This window comes from Channa argus, chromosome 19, assembly GCF_033026475.1.
Source record: "Channa argus isolate prfri chromosome 19, Channa argus male v1.0, whole genome shotgun sequence".
NCBI classification, from domain to species: Eukaryota; Metazoa; Chordata; class Actinopteri; order Anabantiformes; family Channidae; genus Channa; species Channa argus.
Window position 1 is genome coordinate 7361151 of NC_090215.1, and position 12483 is coordinate 7373633.

The 12483-nt window shown below is 39.0% G+C and overlaps 1 protein-coding gene across 1 annotated transcript; it reads right to left on the minus strand.

The window, feature by feature from the left end:
- Window positions 1–356: 356 nt before the first annotated feature.
- neurod6a (neuronal differentiation 6a) lies at window positions 357–3118 on the minus strand. Its single transcript, XM_067487040.1, has 2 exons — window positions 2858–3118; window positions 357–2738 (listed from the first exon to the last, which is right to left on the minus strand). The coding sequence occupies exons 1-2, from the start codon at window positions 2884–2886 to the stop codon at window positions 1826–1828; spliced, it is 942 nt and encodes a 313-aa protein (XP_067343141.1). The 5' UTR covers window positions 2887–3118; the 3' UTR covers window positions 357–1825.
- Between the last annotated feature and the right edge of the window lie 9365 nt (window positions 3119–12483).

Sequence of the window (12483 nt, forward strand, 5' to 3'; positions counted from 1 at the left end):
TACCAAGTATATTAAAGAAAAGTAAAGCATTCATTTTGAGTTGACTGGCACTTGATGATGTCAAAGTGATGGCTTTAGAGTTGAAGTAGATGCTACAGATTTAAAGCAGAAACAAATATTGATCCAAGGCCCCCTCAGACTTTGTTGTGTTAAGTGTAGTCAAAGTGTAATACTGAAGTGTCCCTTTAAGGACACTTTTTTTTGTCTTGGGTCTTATTTGATGTGAAAATACTCCATGTGGCAACCATAATGTCATAATGGAATCAGTCCAGAATGGTGATCAGTATAACAGTTATAATAGTAAGAATTTCTTCAAATGATTTAAACCAACTTTTTATTTTTTAAATTTCCTACATCTAACATTTACTTTGGTGAGCGCAATATGGCAGTTTCAGTAAAATGGATATGAGAGGACAAAGCTATGAACGCTAAACCTAAATTAGAATAAACTGGAATCATCTCTATAACATCAATACACACAAAAAAACCTACATTAATTTAATGTAAAAACACAAAAAAGATCAAGCACAGATGATCTGGTCCAGGTTTTATTTCACAGAAAGTGCTAATTCCATTTGACTATTCAGACACTTTTCAGGCAATGTTGGCATATTTTAAAGGTGATTGTAAAGGTGTGAAGACTGATATTTCCAAATAAGCTCTAGTAAAAGGTGTCCTGCAGGAAATGCAGGTTAGGAAGATGCACAATACTGTCATCATTTGTTGAACTTGTTTTTATTTCTTGTATAAAATAAAGCATTAACAAAAATGAATGATGCCAAAGTGCAGTTCACCAAAACAAACCATTTCCAACAATCCATCTTGTTAGTGATATCATATTGTGACTATATTGGAAGTGTCACGGTAACAAACATGTGATACATTATCAAATCAAGGCAGGACACTTGAGTAACGAGAGAGAGAAAAAACAGCAGCACCTCACACTCACTGAAGGCAGAACAAATAAATGTGTTATCACATCACATGTCAACAGCAAAGGCTTCGGTCAATCAGCCAAACATATCATCTTCAACAAAAACAACAAAAATGTTTGTTCATTAAGTCAGACCTTAGATTCAGAGGGAGAGAGTCTGAACAAATTCCCATTCATTTGGTTTTAGCTGCACTGGGAATTTCATTTTCTTAAGTGTCTCGAGCATTTCCAGGTCTGAGAGTAACAGACATTATCAAAGTCAACGTGGATCTAATGGCTGTACAATTCCATAAAAGGCTTACATACAGGCGGGAATAATTCCACTTTACCCTTATAGACAAACATATTACTGTACCAAAGATACACATTACAGCACTTTTAGTTTCACTCAATTTTTAACACGCAGTTTGATACAAAAGTCAAAAGAAACAGGTTATTTGTTACACAACTAAACTAACTAAAGGGAAAGCAAAGGACTAATAATAACAATGATGATAATATTGAGAGATGCAGGTATAAATGCACTGTGTGTTTTAAGGTTCTTTTCATTCACTTTAAGTCTGATTTGTATTGCATAGTTCCCCTTGTCTTTGTTTTGTTTGATTGTAGTATAATCAGTTGCAGCAAAAAAAAGACAGCTTTAACTAAACCAACCAAGTCAAAACTAAAAATGCTGAGTATTGCTGATACGTGCCCATGTGTTTGTCTCTGTGTGTTATCATGTATGGTGTCCTGAGGCTGGCAGCAATGACAAAACGCGCCTGGTCCCTGGACAATTAACACTCACCTAAAATGGATTAACAAACGGCTGATGTGCTGATCAGTTTGTTTTTTGTTGTTGCTGTTATCAGAGGGGGGATTGGGATTCTTTTCTCTCATACTGTATGTGGTTCATTGATTATGGAATGGCTTGTTCAGCTCCTCCTGCACCTGGTAAAACTGACCTCGAAGGTGAATGTCATAGGGGTCGAGGTCTGCGGAGTGGTCCTGACTGATGGAGCAGTAGCGGAGGCCGTAGTGACAGCTGCGGTAATCCACTGGTTCTTCGTTTTTCAGGGAAAAAATCCCATTGAAGGAGATGGGTGGACTGAGGGTCCCTGCGTCCAAAGGGCTTGGGCAGTCTGGAGAGGGACTGTTGTACAGGGGCCCATAGGGGCCACAGAGAGAGCCGAAAGCTCGCAGTGGCCTGACACTGTCCACTGAGCTGGACTCACTCGTGGGTCCGTGGTGTTGGTGGTTATAGGCTGGATAGAGGGAGAACGACTCTCCACCTGACTCTGAGATGAAGCTGCGGGTGTTAAGTTGCAGACAGCCAGCCACCAGGTTAGTGGTTGGCTGAGAGAGACCCTTGCACAGTGTCTGCACAAAGGTGAGCAGGTCTGGCCTTTTTCCCGATCTGAGAATCTCACCGAGGACACAGATGTAATTCTTGGCCAGGCGGAGTGTCTCTATTTTGGACAGCTTCTGCGTTTTGGAATAGCAGGGAACTACTTTCCTCAAGCTGTCTAAGGCGTTGTTCAAACTGTGCATCCTGTTTCTTTCCCGTGCATTCGCCTCGATTCGTCTGAGTCGAACCCGTTCCAGCCGGGCCTGACTGACATGCTTTCTATGAGAACCCCTTCTTCTTAGGACGCTTGCTTCTCCCTCTTCCTCATCCTCCTCTGCACCACCCATCTCGTCATTCCTTCTCCCATACTCAGGCGTGTCCTCCAGGGCTCTGCTGTGCTCAGGTTTGACCGACTTAACTAACTGGTTGGTGGCCCAGTTGGTCCTGAATGGATTGTTAGTCTGGTTGGAGGTCATCCTGCAACAAGTTTGGAGAAAATCAACTTATCATCTTTACATATCTAGGGCTCATAACAACAGTTCAGTCAACAATCAGATGAGAATTACATATAGTGTTACTGGACTTAACGTGCCCACCTTTTAATTAGCAGCGGATTCTTATTCATCAATTAAATCTGTCATCTTCCACAAAAATCTGGCAAACTGTGTTCCATTTCAACATTGATGTCCTTCCGTCAGTGGACTGATGAGCTTCTCAACCATTTTTAGTATTAAATTCCGGAGATCATCAACCTGATTCTTCCAGAACCCAGACTGGCTTCCAGCAGCAACTACCACTCCTTCTCCAACCTTGTCTTCCTCTCCTCTGTCTCTCTTCCTCCTTAGTAAAGGCATTGATGCCATCTGCTGATGACGTGGAGGGGCAGGTTAGCTCACCAGGGACGCTCTCTCTCACTGTGCTTCTATCTCGCTCATTCTTTCTCTCTGTCGCTCTCTCTCTTTTAGTCTCCCCCCGATTCCTCTCTGTCAGTTCTCCCACTCTGGCTACTGTGCAAACATTCAGTTCCAGTATGTTCCCTGGAGATTGATATCAGATTCTAGATAAAAGTCTTGAATCAGTCCAGCTCATAGAGGGTGCAGTCACATTTAGTTATGATACTGGTGGATTTGTCGATGCTAGTGCATTCTAACATGCAAATAACCATGTTTGTACAAAATCATGGACACAGTTAAAGCAACACATGTACACTAACACTATTAACACTATTATATTTGATATGGACATTTTGCAGATTTTCTTTAAGCGGGAAACATTTTGGCACAGAAATGGTAGAAAATACAATAATGTATTTTTACACTATATTCTGTTGGCTCAGACTGAATTCTTGCTGGTTCTAAGCCAACAGCATGGTTTCTAACTCTCCTGGGTCTCCAGGGAAAAAATAACATGGAGGACAAACTTTGAACACATATGGCATTTGAGCATCATCATCCACGTCTGTGAATGCATTTGTTATTCTAATAAACCAGATGAATATTCATAACAAAATGGCATTTTTACATGGGGGTAGAGCTATTTGGTGCTTTGTCTCCTTTTTCCTGTACAGGAAAGCATAACAGCCTTAGAATGAACATGTAATTCTATATAAATGACTGATGCTGACAAGCCAATTTCCTGTTTCTATTCAGACTTGTACATTTACTTCTCTGTCACAGTGATGTAAATACTTTCTCTGCAGTGACTATCACCAGAAAGCCTGACAGAATTACTTTGACTTGAAACCGTTTCTCTGTTTGACACTCAGCTCAAAGTAAATACACAGAGCTTACACAATCTTGCATAGTAAAAAATAATGATAGACCCCAAACCCACATTTTGGATTTTGATTGTGATCAGATCAAACGAAAGCCAAAGGAATAATGCGGGCAGCTATTGGCAGGCAATAAGAGTCATATGCCATTTTGTACCTTACATTAAAAAGTTTATGATGTGTTTCATGAGGTAAATTATGTATCTCAAGTACTTGAAATTACTGCAATTGCTGCAGCTGAATTGAGGTAGGTAAGGTGACAGTCTGATATGCTTGAGACTGGATGTGAATTAGTTTATGTTCAGGTCAAATAGCAGCTATGTTTGCGACTTGTCCACCAGAACTCCAAAAGAGTCCATATTAGGTACTGTCAGAAATTTAAAGTTAAGATCTCTCAGATACTAACACAGTTGAGCATCCTGTCACTATGGGCCAGTAAATAAGAGCAGAGTTTTCTGCCTATGGAAAGTGCCTTGCAAAAGTATTCCAAAAGTAGAAAAGTGGGATTTTAAGTGCTACATAAATGTGAAGTGAAAGGAAAATGATAAATGGCTTTAAAAAGTTCTTACAAATAAATATCTAAAAAGTTATTTTTGTGCATCTGTATTCAGCCCCTCTGAGTCAATACTTTGTAGAACCACCTTTCCCTGTAATTACAGCTGCAAGTCTTTTGGGGTATGTCTTTAATAGCTCTGCATGTGTAGAGAGGGAAATGTTTGCCCATTCTTCTTTGCAAAATAGCTCAATCTCAGTCAGATGGGATGAAGAGCATGAACAGCAGTTTTACCACAGAGTCTTACCACAGATTCTCAATTGGATTTAGGTCTGGACTTTGACTGGGTCATTCTAACACATGAATATGCTTTGTTCTAAATCATTCCCTTGTAGCTCTGGCTGTATGTTTGGGGTTGTTGTCCTGCTGGAAGGTGAACCTCCTCCCCAGTCTGAGGTCTTTTGCAGACTCTAACAGGTTTTCTTCTAAGATTGCCCTGTATTTGGCTCCATCCATCTTCCCATCAACTCTGAGAAGCTTCAACGATTGTATTTTCAGGGTGACGTGCAGTGTTAGGTTTCAGCCACACATAGCATTTTGTATTTTAATGCTCTCCTGGTCCGGCCTGTCACTTAAGGTGGACGGCCATGTCTTGGTTTGCAGTTGTGCAAGTTGTGTGATTTTAGTTAGTGGTATCAGAGTAAAGGGGGCTGAATACAAATGCACCACACTTTTCAGTTATTTATTTGTAAAAAATTTAAAACCATTTATCATTTTCCTTTCACTTCACAATTATGTGCCACTTTGTGTTGGTCTATCACATAAAATCCCAATAAAATATATTTCCATTTGTGGTTGTAACGTGACAAAACGTAAAAAAGTTCAAGGGTTATGAATATTTTGCAAGGCACTGTATATTCCACATGTAACAGACAAACATCTGATCTAATAAAACATAGCATAGTTTGAAGCCAGTTTAGAAGAGCGCAATTTCTGCCCAGCCTGAGCTGTATTCCTGCTTCACATTGTTCAAGACTGAGGCCAAAGGCTCCTTGTGTGCAGCTTGTATGTGGGTGGCATGTACAGACACCCAATGGAGTCAGTAGGGGAGTGGGCAGGGGGCTGTGTCCATGACTAATCAGCACTGTGAGCAGGCTACCAGATGGGACATTTGGATCATCTGTGGCTCAGGAAGACCAATCAGAGCACAGGACAACAGCATGTTGATGTTACATAAAATTTGGGTTGTTTTTTTGGAAAACAAAAATGATGCTTTGCTCACTCTAAATTAGAGTTTAGCATTAAGATTATTTTTTTACATTTGGACTGGAAATAGGTTGACAAAAAGTGTTTGTGTAAAGAAATAAATTATATTTTACTCTTGAAATGTATTTTTGCATTTTTTTTTTTATCCACGCCTGCTAGTGGTTGACTGCATATAGTTTTTGTTTTGTTTTGCCACGAAGTGAAAAACTTGTCCCTAGTCTCTAGGGACAAAGCGCATACAAAAGCAAAATTGCAGATTACCCAGTCAGTGTCCTGTCTTTTCTTGGTAAGCCATGTGGTAATTTGCTGATGGCTTTGCTGCAGGATGCATTTTGATGCGTGTAATAATTCTGTTTGTGAGATAAAATCTGGGGTCATGAAATATAATTAGGATAAGGTGTCCTGACGTGCAAATGCCACCCATACAGAGCTGATCATTGTGCTGGCAGTTCAGGTTTGAATGCTTTACACTCACCTGTTCTCCTCTGTGGTTGGGGAGAACTACTGACCCTCATGAATAACTTCCACTCATATATGCAGATATTATCAAGTGTCTTTTATTTGGACTGAGCGCATACACTACAAAGAGTTTAAACATTGAACCTGATCACCAGTTTTCCAGTGACTGGGTGCAAGATTTCTATATCCACAAGTTGACAAACTGAGAGCTCAGACAAAACTGGCAAAAGAAAGTAGGCACCTCTCTTAACCTGTTCATGAATTGTGTTTTTTTTTCGTGTGTGTGTGACTATTTTCAATCTGTTCTGAATGAATTTTGACTCGCGGCTGACAAACCATAACTGGTTATATAGATCAGAACCTCTGAAATCATGCAATAAACCATTTTACGATGCTAATATTACAGCGATCCAGTTAAATATTTTTTATGAAGATACATACACAACATAATGAATTGAATACATTTTGAAGATTTTTCTAGTTGCATTCGGTAATTTAATGTCATCTTTGACGACACAGGCTTGTTTGATACATACTGCAGAAGCTTCATTCCAGTCTAATCTTTTGGCTTCAAAAAAAAAAACAAAATGCACCCACACATTAATCCTACAACATGTTGTTCTTGGGAGAAATCCACAAAACATAAAACCACTGTTGTTTGCATTTGTATGGTGTTGATGGTAAAATTTTACTTTGCAGCTAATAGCAGGATAATAGTGTTGTAATGTTTCAGAAATAAGAAGGTAATATATTGCTAATATCTAGGTAACAGCATGGTAATAGTGTGTGTGTGTGTGTGTGTGTGTGTGACTACACTAATAATCAGTAAAATCCGTAGTACTGTAAAATGAATAAATACGTAACTGTCCCTATATACTTTCACCAACACAAATTTTCACAGTATGGCACACAAAAGAAGAAGTATTCTCAAAGCGTTTACTATTATCTGAATGTATAAAAGTATTCTGCTCTTGTCCTACCATGGTCGGCAGATTTGTCTTTAGTGGGGAGCATGTGCAAACTGAGCTTGCTGCTGCTTTTACAGATCTCTGCTGTCACACTGAGATCTGCTCTACCCACAAGCTCCTCAGTGTGAAATGGCTCATTAAGCAGCTTTATTAGAAAGCAAGCTTTTAATAATAAGGCAAAAAAAAAAAAAAATCATCATCCCACTGGTATGTGCAGATGTTTAAATAATGCTTACAACTAATTAAGGCAGCGCTCAGAATATAGGTTTGAAGTCTTTTATGCACAGACATTAGAACAATATTAGTAAATCAGGCTTTGTGTGTCTGCATTTGTGGAAGAGGTGATTTAGGTTTTGTAGGTGTTTTCACCATGCTGAGGGTTGATGCTGATGGAGTTTTTGCATTTGAATCTAAAAAACATTAATCCAGCCAAAACATTAACTCACAGCATGATTTCCACTTGCATGACACCCCAGTGAGGGGGGGGGAGGGATGGGGTATTCAAATTTAGAAAATTAGATTGGCTGTGGAACAGGGGTTTGATGGTACATGATTGAACAGGTTCTTTATGCTACAGCTGGTGTCCAGGTCAGCGAAAACTTAACCATAATGGTTCATGCCTTTACACTGACAACCAATGGCTGTACTGAGGACCCCAGGCTAAAGGATAAGTGGGCTGATTTTAGATCTGATTATGGGTGGTGTTCCTAACTCAAGGCTGGCTTGAACCAGTTATCTACTCAAATGATGCTGCAGTGTAAAGGGTTTACAGAAGTAATCTCAGTGCTCCTGACTGCCCCCCCCTCCCCCTTTTTTCTTTTTTTCCCTGATGTGTGAAAGGAATAGGAATACTAAGTGCGAGCTGGCAGGGAGGTGTCGCCAACTGCACTTGTGGGGATGAACAGAAACGTGTCTGCCAACAGTGAGAACAGTGTCTCAGAAGCCAGGTGAACAAAGTTAGTGGGGAAAAAAAAATTCTGTCAATTCTACATTAAAATTCTACAGTAACTTTTTTGTTTAACTGTATATTGCAATGCATAACGGGTACAAAACAATTACAGTAGCTACAGCATTTTCCAACAAAGGAATAATGTACAATTACAAGGCAAGTTGTATCTTGACTGTAGCTGATGAGCATTGCAGCAAAATATTCTTGGTATTACATTACATTACACAAGGCTGAATTAGAAAGAGTAGCACAAACATTTGATGACTGAAGCAGAATATTAACAGTCAGCTCTTTGACGAAAACAAAGTTGTTTTATTTGAAAGAGTGACTGTAACGTCCATCATGTCCCTGGACGGATTTGGGATTCAGCGAAGCTGGCTTTACAGTAGCAGCTTTGAGCACAGAATTTTTTCTTAACTTTGTTTTTATGTGATTTTGTGATTTCAGATGTGACTCTAATCAATGCAACTAGTGACACCGAGAGGCCAAAGCTGATTGTCAAAAGAAGTGGGCGGGTGCATGGGAAGAACAACAGTAATCTAATATTGCATCTCATCTCTCCTTAGGTCAGTGGGCTTGAACGGCTTCGAACATAAATCATAAAGCTCAAAAAGCGAAGTCAAACTATTGGCTTTTATTTAAAGTTCTGTTATGTTGCACCTCTGTTTCTTGTTTGATTGAAATGCTCTGTTGATTTTTGGATTCAATTGGATTGACAGCAAACCTTCAGTGAACATAATGAGCTTTTGTACATTGTCTGTTATTCTATATGATATAATTTGCTAGTTTTTTTTTTTTTATTGGGGTTTTTTTGCAGTAGCAGCACCAGTCCTAGTAGTCAAATGTATACCAACCATTGTTTTGGCTTAATTTTATTTATTACTTTCTTGCCCTTACATTTTTATATTTATGTAGTTTTAATTGAGGCAGGTTGAAAATTGACATTTAAAATGAAGTTGTACCTCAAATAGAAAATAGCAGTAGCTTATCAGATCAGAGGGTTAACTAGTTCACTGTCAGAACAAAGAGATCCCAATCTAACTCTTTTGATCTATCACTTTCTTATATTTCACTAAGAAACACCTCTGCTGCCACTAATAGCAGAGAGTGTGAGGCCAGTGACATGGTGTGATTAACACTAGCTTCATTTACAGAACAGACCCCTATCACTTTGTCGTTAAAAGGCAGGGATGTGATAATGAAGCCAGTCTCTGCAGGACTGGTAAGAACAGACTGAGAGCTGCTCTCTTGCCTGTTCCTCCAATCACACTGCCTTTTACTTTCACAGCAGGTCACAAGCCTTTAATTTACCCACAGCGTGAGCATGAGGGCTATTCTGAGGTATTCGTGTATACGTATGTGAAATTTTTTAATGTCAGAATAGGATTGTGCCTCCTCTTTGTCCTCTGTCTGCTGCACAATGATTTATTGCCTCCCCAAAGCCGAACTAATTAAAAGAGTTATTAATTAATATGAATTTGCATATTTGCATTTGCAATTAGTGCAGTGAAGTGATTAGTTTGATGGGGATTTTTGACTCAACAAATGCTGGTGTGTGTACTGGACCAGAAAGACCCACACCAGCTGAGGCATCCCGGGAGGTGAGGTGCAACACAACAGCTTTTATTCTGTCTTCATTTACAGTCAGGTTCGTATGTATGCGAACATTAACACAACAGTAACAGTGACACAATTTTTAGCTCAAGACATAGGAGCATGTGTTGGGTGCAAAGTTTGCTTATCAACGTAATATTTAATGCAAATTTAGCTTGTGCAAATAATATGTATTATATTAGAATGGTTTATAATATATTTAAAATATTTCTTTTGCTCTTTAGGACATTTCAAAATAATGGTATGCAACCTTTGCACCCAACTCTATGTACCCTGCATCAGATAAGCAATATTCATAATTATTAATGCTCTCCTTTATATGGAACAGTTGCTTCTACATTCTTTTCAAAATCATAAGTGCACTTACGTGGACAAATAAGGTACTAGTGTGTTCTGGTATTTTTGTTCTTTTTCTGTGAACTGTTTGTATTGGGTTTTTTATATGGTTGCATCTCAAAGCCTTTTTTTAACATATGGAAATGAGGTGCAGAATCTTCATGTCATTGTAAGGTCTCTCACAACAAACCAGTTCAGGACTGTTTATCACAACATTTTATTGTTAAAACCCATTTTAGCTTTTCATGAATCATATTTTTTTCTCAGCTCCTTGCAACAAGCTAGCATTTCTGTCCAGGACCCAAAATGGTCAGCTGACTTGGTTTTCTGCAGCTCTCAGCCCTCACGCTTCTTTCTGCTGGGCCCTGGTTACCAAGTCAAACTCGACAAAGAAGATAGAACAAGGACAAGTGGAGCCAGGAGAAAGAGCTGATGCTGAAGAAAACACTGGTGTACAACTCAATCTAAATACACCTCTTCACAGAGTTACTTGTAACATCATCATATCTTTCCAAGAAAGAGGACCTGCAATTTAAATTGGGGTTCAGAGACAAAAAGAAGGTGAAGGCGTTAGAGCCGGGGGTCCATGTTTTTCTGTACAGTAAGCACTGACAATAACACCAGCAAATTTTCATGTGGAGTCACTATAATTGGCTAAACTACAGCTACAGGTATTAGCTGCAGATATAAAAATCCTGAGCCTCTTGTTTGCAGAAGGATGAGAAAAAGAATCTGACGGCTACTTTGTAATAATAATAAAAAAAAAAAAAATGTTAAAAGTAATTAACTGTTTAATTTGGTTTTTTTTTTCATTTTCTGTTGTAATTAGTCTGGTATTTGTGATGTGCCTAAGGTTTAAAATAATTTAATTTAGGAAATAAATAAATGAATCATGAATCTATGAAGATTGCACCGTGTAAATCATATTTAGGCCGAAATAGTCGAACATGTTCGACTGTCTAAAGTCTATTGGCATGTGTGAAATATGTATGTTGGTACCTTTGCGTTATTATTATTATGATTAACAATATTGTGTTTAAGTTTCCTATTCAGGGTTTAAAGGGGGGCTGGAGCCTAATCCAGCTGTCATTGGGGGACTTGGACAGGTCAGCAGCCTATTCCAGCATTGACACAGAGAGACAGAAAACTATTCACATGTACTTTACGGGCAACTCCGGAGACCAACTAACCCAACACGAGTGTCTTAGGACTGGGAGTAAAATGGTGGAAACCCATAGACACATGCCAACTCCACACAGAAAGACCTCCACTGGCAAGGCGGGATTGGAACCAGCAGCACCACCCACTCCTCCGCCGCTATGCTGTAAACAAAGTTGTGTTTGCATTAGTTCTTTCTCATCCTCCATTTCTGGTGCTGTGCCAGTGGTGGGCCAATACATTTTAATGCACATTTCTATTGACAATTAAATGTTTTTGTCTCTGCACACACAAACACATATGCGTGAGGTTTGCTGTCCTTTAATAATCATCAACATAATATCCAATGCACATTCAGCTCATACGAATGTTCCTTCATAATCAGAAGTAACAGAAATGGTCAAAGACGACTTTACAGACTTAAAACACTACATGTATTAACATGTAAGAGCAGGTAAATCATTACCATATGTTTATGTGTAGTAGTATTGTGCTCGTGTACCTGCTCTGTTGCTTTTCACTTAGTGTATAATCTGGTAAATTCAAAGTTTGTTTTGTTGTTTAAGTCAGTTTTGTTTGAGTCATTATCACTGGTTTTCTCAAAACCACTGTGTGGGGGATTTGAAGAGATTTGGTGCCTCTTACTGGTAAGAAGAAGAACAGCAGTTACACACATACAGTACAACTAACACTGTACAGTGACCACTTCTTCATTTGTCGGCTCATGTAGTTCTCTTCCCCTCTACTTCCTCTATTTAGAACACATTCAACTTAATCTCATAAAACCATCATCAAAACAGGAAGAATTTACATTTTAAAGGCACCCAATGTGCCTATCAGCACAAGCCGGCTGCATAACTGCAATGCAAAGTGTTGCTGATAACAGGGTCAAGCTGCAGACAGAAATGAATAACCTATGAAAATCTTCTCCAAACATTGCTTTACTCAATGTGGAGGCAGGATAAAGAATGAAATATATCACAACTCTAATGGAGCCACTTGTCAGGGTGGGATGTCAGGTTTCAGTCCTAAAAATACACTTATTTTTCAGAACCCAGATGTTTTAGCTGCACCTCAGAGTGTCCTCACTATGTCTTATGCTGTCTAATCAAAGACATAAGACACTGGGTTTTAGGAAAAATATACAGGACATGGGCAACATAAAGCTATTTAAAAGTACAGGACAACGCATTTATTCATCAATATCC